Source organism: Pleurodeles waltl, chromosome 3_1 (genome assembly GCF_031143425.1).
Source record: "Pleurodeles waltl isolate 20211129_DDA chromosome 3_1, aPleWal1.hap1.20221129, whole genome shotgun sequence".
In the NCBI taxonomy this organism is placed as follows: domain Eukaryota; kingdom Metazoa; phylum Chordata; class Amphibia; order Caudata; family Salamandridae; genus Pleurodeles; species Pleurodeles waltl.
In genome coordinates, this window is record NC_090440.1 from 1,788,822,359 (window position 1) to 1,788,838,967 (window position 16,609).

General features: G+C 43.4%; 1 protein-coding gene across 5 annotated transcripts in view; it reads left to right on the forward strand.

Annotated features, from left to right (window-relative positions):
• HECW2 (HECT, C2 and WW domain containing E3 ubiquitin protein ligase 2) overlaps nucleotides 1-16,609 on the forward strand; it is a 1,462,881-nt gene that overhangs the window by 1,288,551 nt on the left and 157,721 nt on the right. For all 5 annotated transcript variants that reach the window (XM_069225854.1, XM_069225856.1, XM_069225859.1 and 2 more), the window contains 3 exons: nucleotides 6,406-6,515; nucleotides 9,916-10,036; nucleotides 10,604-10,717. In XM_069225854.1, coding sequence (XP_069081955.1) covers nucleotides 6,406-6,515; nucleotides 9,916-10,036; nucleotides 10,604-10,717 — 345 coding nt within the window. The remainder of the gene's footprint in view (nucleotides 1-6,405; nucleotides 6,516-9,915; nucleotides 10,037-10,603; nucleotides 10,718-16,609) is intronic.

The following is a 16,609-nucleotide window of genomic DNA, read 5'->3' on the forward strand; positions in this document are numbered from 1 at the left end:
TCTGTTGTAACTCATCATCACAGCCCTCTTAGCCTTCACGGAGATCAGGTGCATACTCGGTGCTACAATAGTCTCTCCCCATTCCCTCTCGGGGGTTTGCTGATCCCCGCAGCGAACTCAGAATCTCACTGCAAAAACACACATGGCGCCCCTCATTCACGGCTAGTCTTTGTGCTTCTGAGTGAGGTTGTTTGTTATCTCAGGGCGCAGGAGTTTTACCAACACCACAAAACACTAAACTACGGCACTGATTTACTCAGGTGCCACAAAGTGATGGGAGGGGGACCGCAGCGCCGAAGTCGTTTTACGTCACTGATCCCCTATAGTCTAAGTAAACCACTAGAGATGGCGTGAGAATAGCGCACTCGCTCATGGAATTAATGTAGAGTCATAGTTAAGAACATAGCATGACAAGATTCTGGTGAACTCTTAGGGGCATATTTAAGAGCCCCTAGCGCCATTCCAACACCACATAAGCGTCATTTGGTGACACTAATGTGGCATTTAAAGGCCAAAAACGCCGCACCATATTTACAAAGTGGCACAATGCATGCATTGCGCAAGTTTGTAACAATTTGTGCTACATTATGCCTGCACCAGACCTAATGAATGCAAAGGGGGCGTTATCCCATTCGGGGGAAATGGAACAAGGAAATCTAACAGATTTCCTTGCACCATTATTTCAGTACTTTTAACGCCTGCTCAGAGCTGGCGCTAAAAGGCGGTTTCCATTTGTTAGAATGGGCCTCTGGGTGCTTTGCAGGATTAGCGTCTGAATTTTTGATGCTAATCCTGCAAAGCGCCGGTCTAGAGTAAAAAAAAACGTACGCGAGTCCCCTAACTACCGCCATGGTGCGCCATATTTTAAGTAGGGCGCACACATGGTGGCATTAGGAGGGTGCTAAGGGGCGCAAGAAAAGTGGCGCTGCACAAGTGTGCAGCGCCACTTTTCTTAAATATACCCCTTAGTTCCAAATGAAACTAGGCAGAAACAAGGAACAAGTGCAATGTCACATATGTTCCTACACGTAACACGTAATTTCAACAAAAGTACAACTTTTAAGGTAACTTACCCTTGAACTCTTGGTCTTGCATTGAAATTTGTACTAGAAGGCGTACCTCGAGTGCAAGTCTTGTGAAAGGTGGTACTAGCTCACAGCATGGCAAGAAAATAGCATTTTAGCACGACTGCTGCCAATCGCATCATCAGAGTGCAACTCCTTCTAACTATGGAGCTGCACTATTTTTCCCCGTTCATGCAGAATAGTGCTGCATATTTTCACACATGAAAGTTAGTAAATGTGTTGCACAGGCTTCTAGGGCCATATTAGATTGCAGCAGCACAATTTTGCAGTACCATTAAATAGATTTCATTAAAGTGGTGCAATTTTGTACTGACATTTGCACTGGATAACTGATCGACCATGTACTTTTTTGCAAATGCCAATCAGTGCAGATTTTTCACTTACCAAGTGGTACAGTTTTTTTTTAAATGGCCCTAGTGCAATATATGTAGTTTTGCCCATGGTATAAGTGTTCAGCTGCAAGATGAACTATAAATTGGTCATGTTTACAATAGTCAGTCAACAACAGTAGTGGGAATGCACTTTTTACGGGTTACCCTCAAACTTCCATATTTCACATGAGATTGTTCTATCACATCTTGATACAGAGTCCTAATAGTCTTTTCTTTATTTTCAGATTTTAGAAGAACACCCAGGGCCGGACTGGCTGTAGTGGGCACTGGGCATTTTCCTTGGAGGCTGGAAGGGTGGGGGTGGTTTTGCAGTGGTGGGGGCCGGTTTTGTCACTGGAGTCCAGTTTTTCAGCAGTGCTGCAATATCGGCCTCCAGTAACAAAAGCAGCAGTGCTTCATTACAAAATTGCCAGAGGCTGCTTTGGGTTCCCACCCAGCCCTGAGAGGACTTCTCATATATCTGTAGAGAACTAAAGAATTTAGGGCCAAATGTATTATTAGCTCCAATAGCGAGTACCAAATCACAATTAATTAATCGCTGTTGGAATGTATGAAACTCAAGGAGCTTCATATAATGATTTGCAAGGGCTCGCAAATTGACCTAACTCATTAATGAGGTAGGTCGCAAATTGCGAGCCATTGCGAATGGCTACAATCACAGGGATGTTGGCCTGCTGAGCTCAGCAGACCACCACGTCTGTGATTGCTTTTAAATAAAGCACTCTTTTTTTTAAAAAATGCAAATGGGTTACATTTAAAAAACAAAAATTAAAAGTTTTCCTTTCTTTTTTAAGAGTAGGCTGTGGTCCATGGAACCACTGACTGCTCTTAATATTTTTTTTTTGCATGCATTCACAAAGGGAAAGGGGTCCCTTAGGAACCCCTTCCTCTTTGTGAATACGTTACCACCAATTTGAAATTGGTGATAACTGCGATTGTTATGGGACCGCATTCACGGTCACCAAACAATCATACATACCTCTGCTATTCAGTATTAGGAAGGGACGCCCTTGGCACGCCCCTTCCTAACACTGAATCGGTATGTAGGTGCAAATCCAATTTGCGATTCAGTAACAAGTTACTGAATCGCAAATTGGACTTGATAAATACCAAAATGCATTGTTGTGATCGCAAACGGCCTGTTGGTCCGTTTGCGATCGCAATAATGTTTGGTACATCTGGCCCTTAGTTGTTCAGACTCTTTATTTGTTTCTTATGATCCTGGTTATAAGCGAAAAAACTTGCAACAGAAACTGTAAGCAGATGGGCCTGCTGTGCCATTTCCCAGGCCTACTTTTCTCTGGGAGATGATATTCCTGGAAATCTGAGGGGAGTTTCATTAGGGAAGTGGTTAATTCCTAGGCAGAGGCAAATTAAATCCTTTTAGAATAAATTTGCAGAGCAGCTATATTCATTAGATAATTCACTTACAGTTGTTACGTATTATCGTTAAAACACGGGGGGAAAGTGACAATATTGTGTTTGGTTCCAGAGTATCACGAACTGTTGCTCTGTGGATGTGTTATTAATTTCCTATTTGTGGCATGATTTGGAGGTCCTGTGCTTGTTTCCTTTTGTTGCCTCCAGGCAATACAGCTTTAGTATATCCTCATGCAGTAAGGATGACGGGGTAATGTTTCTATTACTTGCCTGTAATCGTCATGACTCTGAAGATTCCAAACAGTGTTAAAAAGCGCCCAGGAATACTCAAGAACTATTGTGTTTAGTTAAAGTACCATGCCTCCATAAAATCTATGTAATAACGTTTCTGAAAAATGTGCCTACTTTGCCATGTAAAATGATCTGTCCTAACAGTTCCATGCAAAAAGACATTAATTATACTAATACTACATGCACATACAGGCAAAAAAAATACACAGCAATGCAAAAATGGTCCAGTAGATGGCACCTAGAAATCATGCCTTTTCAGGTCTACAGCTGTATGTTACAGTCGACGTTCAAGGACATCCTTTCTTGCAGATTAATTAGAAATACATTTTAATTTCAACTCTTGCGTTTCTCATGATTTGCTTGAGTTAGAGCTATTAGCGTTGTAAGCTCCTAACCGGACTTTTCTTGCCACATAACTTGAAAATCAAAAGTAAAACAGTTTCACATAAGTTAGCCGATTCACAGCGCCACGGACGCCATGAGCATCAGTAATAAGGATAGACACAAAAGGAAAAAGAAGTTCGCTCGCAGTCAAACTTATCGGCAAAAAAGCAATTAGCGATGTACTGGGGCGATAGCCAAGGCAGTAACAAATCCTCCCAAAAGAGGGACAAACGTAAACAAACCATCTACCAATGTCATCAAAGGATTTTTGAAGGGCAAGCCCACGAACAAGCGATAGTGATGGGCGTGAGGTGGGTGTTGTTAAAAGCCCAGATACATACCAACACGTCGGAAAAGCAGCGCATGCGTGCTGCTATGCTCGACCTGAAAAACTAACCATTTGCTATTACAAAATGTTAGCAGTAAATAATTGGACAGCATCAGATGCTATGTTTATTCAGTCGCAGATGTCCAGGAAGGACACAGGTAAACTTATTCCCACTTTACGGGCCCTTGAATGTTTCCTTTGGAGTCTGGGCCGCAGATATCTTTCAGCAAGACTATGGGTAGCTGTATGATGAACCTGTACCTTCCACCTAGTGGTGAGAAATGGATCGCAAAGGTGCTATGCATCTAACTAAGCAACTGTATTTTGTTTAAGTGCACACTGTCCCAAGTATCAACACTTCAGGTTAAATTACCTGTAGGATATATTTTTGATGTTAATTGTATTCGTCACCAAGCCAATGACCCAATTTACTAGTGGGTGGCATTTTATTTAATCAAAAAGAAGCTGAGAATATTCTGAATGTAATTGTAAGTCATTGATTTTCTATGCAATGATTGATCTATATTGTCCCCTTTCTCTTTTGACGAGGTCTGCTGCCCTTCCGTGTTGGATTATCAGCAGCCTTGTGCTTTGTTATTTCTACTGATGATAAACTACACAGAGCTGGTCCTTGGCAAAGACACATAGACAGGCTGAGCGAGTCCTCTTACAAGTGGTCCCAGGTGAATTTCAGAATTCCGAGAGGTTTGTTTCTCTTGCCTTCTTGTTCAACATCGACACGTTTCTCCCATATCATATAACTGCAGGCCAAGGCCTGCGGTGGCAGATCAGTGCATGTGGCACTCATAAATTATTTATCAGTAACAAAGAGGAAGGAGGAACAAAGAGATTGAAGGACCTCCTTCTGTTGAGTGCAGGTTTGGATGCAGTGAGTTGGACTATATACATAACAAGGAGGCAGATTATGTATTTCCATGGCCAAGAAGAGATGTAGTGTTCTACCCATACCTTAGCTGTGCATTAGGCGGCGACGATCTCTGTTGATGCAAGTAATCTGTGAGTGACCTTTCATCAGGTACGGTCCTTGTAACGGGAGATCGTGGCATTATCACGATGTCGCGCCTGCTCCTATAGTAGTCCTATCAATGACCGTGAACCTACAGCATGTATTCAGGGTACATCATGAGTATTCGTAAGCCAACCAGAGCTCCTAATTCAGGGACAAATAAACCTTTGCAGTCATTTACATAGCGCAGATCAAAAACTCACAAACCAGATAAGTGACTGGAGGTTTGGGTAACTCCAAATAAGAACCATGAAGCAAGAAACTATAATGAAGCTTGAGGAGAAAAGTTTAGCCCTAACATTATGTGATTAAGGGTCAAACATGAGTAGGATTTTCCATTTCAGGGCTCAGTCCAGGATTTAAGCTCGCCCAGTTGTCTTCAGGGACACGTTCTTTCCCACAGGGAGCTTCTGATCAGTGGCGTTATATGTTTCATCAGTGGCTGGCAAGCGTTGGCATACTGTCCAGGAAAAAACTGTGTGTACCGTGGCAGCGTATCTCTTGGTTTGGCATAAATATCCTGCGTGTTGAGACCTCACAATCCTGAAACGAGCGGCTGTGGCATATGGATTACATTTTCTCGATCTTTACAGTTACAAATTCATATTGTGGAAAGGTGCATTACTGTGTAGCACATACGGACTGTCCACACTGAAACTAAACAGTTAATCTGACATAGAAGGTACTTAATATCTGATGTGATGTACGTTGCACATGTTTGTTAAAAGATACAATACCAGGAATTTCTTTAAAGAAGAATACATATAGAAAAGAATAAACAGAAGATGTTCCAAAGTGTTCCTATTTTTCCTATTTTCCTATTATTTTTAGTGCATTTCAACTCCATAAATTCGCACATTTTTGTAACTTGCGATAATGATTCAAATTGATTAGAAAAACATAGAAAAATATCCTTATAGAAATAGAAATCTAACCTCCTTCAATTCATACTATTTTAAATATAAAAGTTTCACGTAATTCTATGCAAACTGTGAAGTTTTCTTTTTGAGAACTCTTAAACGCAATGCATTCAGATATGCTGATGCCTCGTTAAATACGAAGGGCATGTCTCTCCAGGCCGATGAAACCTGCCGTGGCATGCTGAATAGAGTCTGAAATGTATGCTGCGTGGTGTAATCCCTGCATAATGGCGAGGTTTAGTCAGGAATATATATGGCCATAAGAAGGGACATTAGTATTCGCCACATCATTTTTGGAGCTTTGGTGCCATGCCTGAAAACATGGCTTTGCTACCCAGGTGCGATAAGACACACAGGATATTAAAAAGCGCTCGTGGCAGCCCAGGTATATGAATTCATTTCTACTCGTGTCCGACAACTTTGAGTGAAGGGTAATGGAATCAGGCCCTTGGCATTCTGAGCAGGTGCCCCCGATGCGGCTGGTCGGCTTTCTAGGAAATACAAGCGTTGCTCCGGGGATTGTTGTTATGAATCTGCTGCTGGAGAGGCTGTCGTGCCCTTTTGTTTTAACGAACCTGTTCTCTTTTCTCATCACCAGCCTGTTTGAAGAGGAGATAATGTCCTATGTACCGCCACATGCCTTACTTCATCCCGGGTACTGCCAGTCCCCGCGAGCCTCCCCCGTCTCGTCGCCGCAGAACTCTCCAGGTACTGTTCACCTGACAGTAGAATCCCAAAGTCATCTTCTGGAAGCCATCTGTGGTAGAACTAGCCACTGCCATTTTTTTTTTTAAATCATTTGTTTTTATTCACGTCTACTGCAGTTTTCGTCTGACAGGTCATGCAAATTTTGTATTAAAAAAAACATCAGCGCAGACCGAACTCTGATTGCCTGGATTCCTCGAATTCGGACATCTAATATACCAAAGTGTTGTAGATAAGATGATAATCTATGCATCTAGGGATTGTCTTCTTGCTTACGCCACTGTTCTATTGCTAAATGTGTTACAAAAAGTGCTCAGACTTTCTTAGAAGGTATACGCTAGAGCTGTTCAATGCTACCAGTGCCCACTCCACCCATCAGTGTCACGCGTAGCATTCTGTCCCTCTGTCTGACCTAGCTCCTATGTCAGTCCTTTTGCTATGTACAGTGATGCATGTCCCAACCAACTGGATCCCCTAAGTACTATGGAAATAATGATATTCGCTTTGCATTCTGTCATTTATTTCAAAAGTGGGGCATACACGGGTTGGTCCTTAATTGTTCCATATCTAATTTGAGTAACTTGTACAGTGCTGTTTTTGCTTTCCAGTGTTTGTATTCCTTCATTTAGAATGGAAAATGCTTAGGTAGCTGAAATCAAAGAAAAAACATAAGTAGATGAGTTACTTACCAACTTGAGAGCTCTCATTTATTTTTGGTGAGGGTATCAATCTAACTCTGCCAACACCAATGCAAGAGAAGCCGTCTGGTCACTGAATAGCTCACCACTGACCACACGAAGTACAACATTGGCCTGGTCCACCCTAGCATATAGCAGTCAGTGGCTCTCCTTGCATTGGACTGTAGCCAGCCCTGGGAGATACCTTCTGTGCCACTGGAGCAAGTGCCACTTTGCCACAGAAGCAATGATATCCTTGAAATAAAAATGCATGTTTTGTGTTTCACAATTAATAACGCTGCACAGCGGTAGCAGTCCATTAGTGCTAAATATACAACCATAGTCGGTTTTAGAGATGGGGGCACCATAAGCAACAATCTTTGTTGGCTCCCCTTCACCCTGTGACAGAATCCCTCTCTACCATCCCAATGTAGAGTGCCAGAGCACTTTATATCCCAAACACATCCTATAGAGACAATCAGCCATACAATTGTGTAAACCGATGCATACTGAATAGGAGAGAGATCATCATCAGCATATCTAAGATAAGGTGTTGATGCTTTCTTTTCTAGTGCTGGCGTAACTTAAGTTGTCTTCAATTCTTGATTTGAGCCGTTAGTTGCAGGTGTGGTCCACCGCCACTCATTTTTGGGGACTGCCACTTATTTTTCCTCAAAAGACTATGACCCATGGCAAGAGAGAGATAACATAAAAGCATAGGTCTTATACCAGAAAGGCACCCTTCCTGCATAAAATTCTATGGTTTAACGCTTTGCGTGCTGTACGGTGCAGAGCACATGCAAAGTTGATGAAGTGTGGAGAAAATAAATCTTTTCTCCAACTTTACGCGTGGCTCAAGGAGGCATAGTTAGTATAAAGGGATGAACATCAAAATCCATAGGAAGGTACATAGTAACGTCTAGGCACCACCCATGGCACGCCTCTTTGCTGCAAAGTAGCACACTGTGCTACTTTGTGTCACTTTAGTGCTTCTTTCCCATGCAATACATGATCTATGTTGGAAAGTAATTCCCTAAAGAAAACTTTCCACCAGGTTTGTGTCAGTTTTGTGATGCAAACTAGCCAGAAAGTGTTAGTAGTATCTGCCCCATAAACTCAGGATGTGAAACGTATCACAACGATTGGTGGTGTCATACTAATAAAATTGTACAAATACCCAAAGGAACCCTTTTTAGCAACCTTAAATAATGAAAGATTGGAAAAAAAACCAATGAGGTTCTAAATCCATGCATTGCAATTTGCATGCAGCGCATTGATCCCAATTCATAGTTCAATGTACTATATTAAAAGCATTGTAACTTATTAACTCAAACTTACAAAAGGATCTGTGGGCAAAAACAATAACCTACTGAGCTATCTACATGGAATACAAATCTGTGATCTACATGTTACACGTTGTGGTTTGCAAAGGCAACACCACTCCCTTTATACTGCTGTTCACGAGTCAAATCTTTGGCTAGACAAATCACAGATCTAGCCATCAATTGCATTAACCACCAGAGATATGCAGCTGCTGTTACCCCTTGAAAAATGCTCGACACACAAAGATTACTGCAGGCTGCTCTTATCCCGCCTAATCCTGTCATGCAAAGGGTGCCCCCTCAAGCTCGGTGCCTGGCGCAGTGGCACTGGTCACATCGCTCTAAAACCTGCACGTTATACAACTTAAGGCCTGACCACCAGTTGCTCCCTATATTCTGACATGTGCATAAACCCCGGTTTACACACGGGTTGGATTTACGAGTTGATAGATTTGTATAGCATCCAATAATTATTGGATGTATGCAATACCTCAACCTTTGTTAAATTTCTGCAGGTCAAACCTGCCGAAATTTAACAGGAAAAAATACACAGTATTTGCCATATCATGTTGATTTTGGTGTGTTAAACACCGGAATCTGCATGTTATTCCCCAGCAACTCGTAATAGGTGTAATTTATCGCACCCAATGAATAACGTACTCCGTGGTATTGTTATTTCTCATGTGCAGTAAATGACACCTAAACTTGTAATTAGGGACTAAATGGGAACGCCAATATCAGTGAAAGCTTATGTACAACCATCTTAGTTAAGGCTCGGCACCATAAAATGAAAGAAATAAGCACTTCCTGTGCTTTCTTAACCTAACTACTGCAAAGGTTAGAGTTTCAAAACCTGGCACATATGTAGGTCTTGGATTTGCTTTGCGCCCACTCACTTGAGTCACATCTCATCACTGAAGACTTAAAAGAGCAAAATCCTCATAGAGTTGATTATGTTCCATGTTCAAATGATGTGGTCTACATTTGTGGACTAAAGTGCTAATTGTGGGTCAAATTAGCTTATGATGCCCCCTGGGACGGCGTAAATGAGTTTAAAGTGGATGGGGTGGAATGCTAAAATGGGAGAATTCTTAATGTTAGCTTATGCATTTCCATCCATTGCCTTTTTTCATTTTTGGATTATTAAAATGAGACGAGGGAAGGGCTACTTTTGGAGGAAAGCATTATTTAGCTAGATTACTTGTGTTTTACCGATCTTTGTGTGCTATGTTGATCAGAGTTCTAATCGGCAAATCACCGGAAGGAGATGGCATAGTTTCCTTTAAGTGCAGCAGTGTGTCATCTGACAGTCTGTGTAACACTAGCCTCGAAGTAAGATGCTATTGTGCAGGCTTAGAAATGTGCCGTTTATGCCTTGACTGAAGTTACTTGCTTTTCCTCCAGGCACTCAGCGTGCAAATGCTCGAGCACCAGCCCCTTACAAACGGGATTTTGAAGCCAAGTTAAGGAACTTCTATCGCAAGTTGGAAACAAAAGGATATGGGCAAGGTCCAGGAAAATTAAAGTAAGTAGAAACAGTTTAGTTTATTTCACTAGGCACCTTGTCTTTCCCAGGTGCACTGTGCAAACATATAAATAAGGCCCATATTTATACTTTTTTAGCGCCGCATTTGCGTCATTATTTGACGCAAAAGCAGTGCAAACTTACAAAATACAATTATATTTTGTGTTTGCGCCTCTTTTGCGTAAAAAAATAACGCAAATGCGGTGCTAAAAAAGTTTAAATATGGGCCTAAGTGTGCTAGTTCCTGTGAGCATGGCAAGTGCCGTATTTTTTAACATTATTTATATTTAGCAATTGTCCTCAGTTCACAAGCACCATAAACAAAGGGGCAAATTTGGCATGATTTTTATGACTAATGTCTAGGCTTATGGCTTTTAACCTGAATGAGGCGTATCACAGATGCCAACCAAGTGTTAGGTCCAGTGGTGTTCCACAGACATACCATATCAAATAGGCCTGCGCATAGTTTGGAAGGAACTCACTTTTAAAGAGTGGGCTCTTGGGTGCTCTTACTTTTTTCAGCATCCTCAGCAAGTAACTGTGGTTTGAAATTGTTTTGCGTTGCAGATTAATCATCAGGAGAGACCACTTGCTTGAAGATGCCTTTAACCAAATTATGGGTTATTCGAGGAAAGACCTGCAGAGGAACAAGCTTTACGTCACCTTCGTCGGAGAGGAAGGGTGAGTAGCAAAAAGGGATGTGGCTATTACTCACACAGGAGACGCTGCTATGTTGATTGTTTTGACTGTCTCTGCGGTTCTGCATGAGAACAGGGAAGGAAGTAAAAGAACAAATAAAACTGAGAAGCTGAAGTCCTCCTGTTTGGTGACACAATTAATTATTGAGTTATTTCAAACAGATATCTTTTAAGTACTGGAATAGTGATGTCAAATCTTACTTCGTGAAGAGTTATGAATAAGATTTTGATTGGGAAAAATAAATAGAAATTTGATTACATTTCACTGTGTAATTTCTTTATGGCTCTATTGAGATTGTCATTGCCACCTTGAGAACGCCTTTTAAGAGTCCAAAAACATTCAGTTTGTATTTTGTGTTTTGGCCCCTACATTAAAAGATTTATTTAAAATCTCTTTTTATCCACAAGCCACACTGTTTTGTGCAGAGTTTGAGACTCACCCATTTCAATGATGCTGCCCAACTTTCTTAGCTATTAGGCTGTTGCTAATACCAGGGCATTAGGGATGTCTTGTGCTAAAGTACATCTATCCATTGGCCTCGTGTGCCCAGACTTCACCTAGCTAGAACACTGCTTCACGCCACACTGTGGCAGAAGATGTATAGCAGCAACCTGCACTTAGGCCAAAGATCTGTTCTCCAGGTTCTCCAGGTTGTTCAAATACCTTATGCACTCTACCACTAAACAAAAGACCCTTTATTCACCCCACTTGCACAAAAATATCCCCTGCTTCACCCTGCAAACGAGCTAAACACTTTCTGATCAGTTCTGAACTACATTATTTACTTATTTTTGCCAGTATGACCCTGAGCCTTTGGCCCAGTACTAGTTGCAACATGCTACCAAATTACTTGTGTTCAGAAACTTTGTGTTCATCAACATGAATGTGTTTGTGGGTGAAGAAATGCAGCATCATCCAGAGTCTGCCAGAAGATCTACCACAGAATTTACTCTCAAGATGTATAATGGGATTGCTCCTACCAGAATATCTACCACAGAATGTACGCTCTTGATTCATAATGGTATTTAGCCAAACAAGAGAGTCTCAATCTAAACAGTGACTCTTTCAAATTTTTAGATCTTGCCTATAAGGATAAGCTACATACCTTCCATAATGCTCTTTCTGGTGGATACTCTGTCTAACTGCAGATTCCTCATTTTGTGACTATTCCCGCAATCATCAGACTTGATCCAGAAACTCAAAAATAGTTTCCCTGCATGCTTGTAATTGCTGATATGCTACTCCACACCAAGTCCTTCCGCTGTAGAAGTGATGAGTGGGAATGCATATAAGCATCACCCAGGCACACTGATGGCATTTGCTTTCAAAGACTTGTCTGCGCCTCAGATGCAGAGCCCATTGGCAAATTAGCCTGAACAGCGTGCAGATCTACAGTTTGGGGCCTTTTTAGATGAGAAGAGTCCATACCACAGAATAGACTCCCATTGTTGCATTTGTGGGAAGGCTTAAACCAAAAGGTTATGCAGGACTGAATAGACAAAATGTCCATCCCAAGGGATCTAACTGTCAAAGCAATAGTGCTTCATGAATGTATGCTCTGATGCCCACACAGCAGCCTGACACATGTCCAGGACAGGCACTCTGCAGCATTGGCTGCAGTGGAATGAGCCCCAGTCCTTCAGGTGGCTGCTTCATAGCTAGCGCATGGCAGATTTGATTGGAACTGACTATCCACCTACAAATGTTTTTTTCTGCAGTGCCTTTCCCTTCTTTGCTCCCGAGAAGCCCAGAAAAAGTCGGTTATCCACTCACTGTCCCTGCTGTGATCAGTGTAGAAACTGGGGCTCTCTTGGATGTCCGAATTATGGAGTCTCTTTCTACTCTTTCAAGGGGCAAGTTGGGGCCAAGAAAGTTGGAAGGGTGGTAGCCTTTCCAACATGGAAAGATGTTACCACTTTTGGCAGAAACCCAGCTCAATTTCTCAGCACCAGATTTTCTGGAAAAAATGTTGAGTAAGGCGGCAGAACCAATAGTGCCTTTTGCTGACTCACATGACAATCTGGCATTATCCTGACCAGATATACAATTTTCAGGGCCAAGATTCGTAGCGGACAGCTGTGAATTGGTTCAAATGGGGTACACATTAGAAAAGTGTGAATCAAATGTATGTCCCAGTGTGGCATCACAGATGGCTTCAGTAGAAATATATGCTATAAACCTTTAAAAAAAATCTCATCACAACAGGCAATTTAAACAATCAGGAATCACCTGGCAACCTTACAAAAGCCAAAAAAGCAGATAAGTAGCCTTTAATGGTGCCCAACCCAAGTCCTTGCTGGGCCAACAATGAAACAACACCACTTCAGACAGCTGAGCTTGCAGTGGTCCGTCTGGTCTGGTGCCATACCAAGCTACAAACCTATTCCAATACCCAGCATATAGAGATTTCGTAGGTAGGCATCTGGCTTCCAGAATAAATGCCATGACCTCAGGAGGCAGGTCAAAGGAAATCAGCTGCTGCCACTCTATCTCCACACATGGAGGTGCAGATAGTGGTGGCATAGGTGCAGGTCCCTGCACTGCTGCTGTGACATCAGATCCTCCTGAAGCCGCAGCTTGATGGGAGGACAGATGATCATGCCCAGGGGTTCTGGAAAACTCACACTCCTGGCCCAGTCTGGAATGACTACGCTGACTTGGGCCCGGTCATTCTTGATCTTCTTCAAAACTCCAGCCAATAATGATAGAGGTGGGAATGTAGTCAGGAGTCACAAACTCTACTATAGGTGGAATGCGTGTCAGAGAAAGAGCCTTCGTGAGAATACTAGCATGCAAAACCTCTGACATTGCGCTTTCCCTGCAGTGGAGCAAAGATCGAGCCAGGGTTCTCCCTATTGCTGGAGAACACCCTGCAACTGCCATTCATGATCCGCTAGGTGTCTACAACTGAGTTCATCTGCCCTAACATTCCGCGATCCCATCAGAGAAATGCCTTGGCAAGTCAGCCACTGTGAAAAAGGGCATCTTTTGACATGGTTAGGCCCCACTTTTTGCCTGGTATTTGATGTGGTTTCACAGTGGTTAGTGCCCAGGGCCCCTGCTAACTAGCTTCCCTGAGCCAGATCACTTTCCCAAAACTGTTGTGATGCATTGGCACAATTGGCAACACCTCTAGCTGGCACTATAAGTCTCTTGTAAATGGTACTCAGGTACCCAGGGCATAGAGTACTAAGGATAGGCCCCTGAGGGCAGCAGCACAGTTTGTGCCACCCTCAGGGACAATGCATCCAAGTGCACCCAGCACTGCCATTGCAGGGTGAGTGTCCTGGTACAATCCCAAAATGCAAAACTAACATTGCACACTGCTTGTCTGCCCTGTCCACTATACAGTGCATGCAATATAGGTAAGTCACCCCTCAAGCAGGCCTTCCAGCCCTAAGGCAGGGTGCACTATACTGTTTGTGTGGGCATAGATGCATGAGCAATATGCCCTTACTTTGTCCCTGCCAAACCTGGGGCATAGGAAGTGAACAGAGCAGCCACTTTACATGCATGTGCTTGACACTGGTCAGTATGAGTGTCACAGCTACATGATACCCACTCTGTACCCTGGGTTGTTTGGGATCAAACAGCTCAGAATGATAATTCAAAACTGGTACCAGTATTGGATTTGTTGCAAACTGTACCCAGGGGCCACCTTAGAGGTGCCCCTGCAAAACCTAACTACCCTGGCATGGTTGCTGGCCAGTCACAGCCAGCCTGCCACAACCAAACAAAATTCTGGAACCCGGAAGTAAGATCCTGTGCTCTCTGGGTCCCGAGAACAAAGCCCTTCCTGGACAGAAGTGTTACACCTCCTCCCTCAGGAATGTGCACAGCCCTGCCTATGACATTCAAAGGGCCTACCACCCTTGAAACTTGAGCTCACGCCCTGCTGCTAGCAGCAGATGGCCGCCCCCATTGCAAACCCCCACTTTTGTTGGGAGCAACGGCGGGAAAATACACTAAGGACAGGAGGATTGGCCATCCCCAGCTTGCACCACATCTAAAGTGTTGCATGCAAGGTGACATCTCCATTTAATTTTCTTCCATCTTGCATGTAGGAAAATAGCCTATCAGGGATAGGGAAGTGACCTCTGCCCACAGTAAGTGGTACCATAGTGGGTGTAGCACTGTAAGGTAGACGATCCATTGGTCACTACTAGGTACTCCACTAAATGCCCACTAAATACAGTGTTTAGTGGGCAGCTCTAGACCTGCAGATCATATTCCAAGGGCACAAGAAGGCCTGCAACAAAGAAGATTCAAGGCTTGAGAACTGCATTCCTGCTGTACAAAGAAAACAACACCAAACCCTGCCTGCTGCACCCAGTACTCGACAATCGCCCCGAGGGGTTGCATTGACATCGGACAGACTCTACAAAATCCCACCCTTCTGAAAATCGCCAAAGATCTCCCTCCAGGGTGAAGGCATCCCTCCCTGCAACAAAGACCCAGAGACCAGTGAAGTCCTGGTCACTGACCAGCTGCTTACCAAGGAACCAGACTCTGCAGCTGGACCAAATATCACCTGAAGGACCCATAGGACAAATCCTGCAAGTGTGCCAAATTTGGTCTGCCTGGGACATCCAGTGGCTGAACCGTGCAATAGCCCGGTGTACTTGTCACCCAATGTCGGACACCAAGGAGAAAAGTCCACTCAGAGGACCAGGAGCAAGCCCCAGTTGAGGGACTTCAGGACACATAAAAACCACCCCCAGAGTGGCCCTGCTGACCTGAAATCCACCCTCAAAGTGACCTGCCTCCTGCTTCCACGGGCAACGTTGCACACAGCTCTTGGCTCACCTATCTGCTCTGCACCGGGCCTCCCTGAGCCCTGCACTGGAGAACCAGCTGTGCTCAACGGGTCCCACACCCTTTGCAACCTCCACACTCCATGGAGACCCACCAGTCTCACCTTCAAGTCTGCCTGTACATTACTTTCCAAGTGGTCCCCCACAGTGGTCTTGCATCAGCTCCAAGGACTTTTCAGCAGCTCTTCCTCCCAAAACCGGGAACCACCCGAACTCCTCTGGCTGGCCCACAGGACCTCTTAATGACCTTAACCTGAAAGCAAAAGGAGACATTGGTAAACACATTGCCTGATTTCTATTTGTATTTTTAAAGTATTCTCCCATTGATTCCTATGGTGCATAATTACACACAAAATCAAGACATTTACTAAACTTAGAAAAATCATAACTTAAAAAGTACTTACCCGATTTTCATGATCTTGGTCCTAAACATTTTATAAAAATCTGAAGTGTTTTTGTAAATTGGTCTTGAGCTATTCTTTTGAGTGTGTGTCCATATTTATTGATACTGTGAGTACAACAAATGATTGGCCCAACTGCTTAACCAAGCTACCATAAAAGTTAGAGCATTAGGTGGTCTAGTTTTTACCTCCGTAAACCAGTGTGTGGTTGCACGGACGTTCTGCACAGTGTGCCTGGGTTTGCATACTACATAGAGAGCCAGCCTCCTACAGCCACTTTCAGAGATGCAGAGCATCCTTGCATAGGATACAGGACCCCACTCTGCCTTGCTTGTTGCAGTACCATATGGCAATTATGTTGTTTGAGAGTACCTGCATTAGCCTCCCTTCGATAGATAGTAAGATAGCTTTCAGCACCAAGTGGATCATCCACAGCTTCAACAAACTGATGTGAAGGCAGATTCCTGCCAGACACTAGAGTCTGCTTATCACCACCTTTCTTAGATGGCCTGTCTAGCCCAGTAGTTATGCTTTTGTTACCACTGCCAGCTCTGGGTGGGGTAAGGGCAGTAGTCTGCCATTGGTCCAATTGCAGTCTAGCAGCTTCCACTATAGACCTTTTGTAGTTCCCTCCTAAACCTGAATGGAATCATATAGGT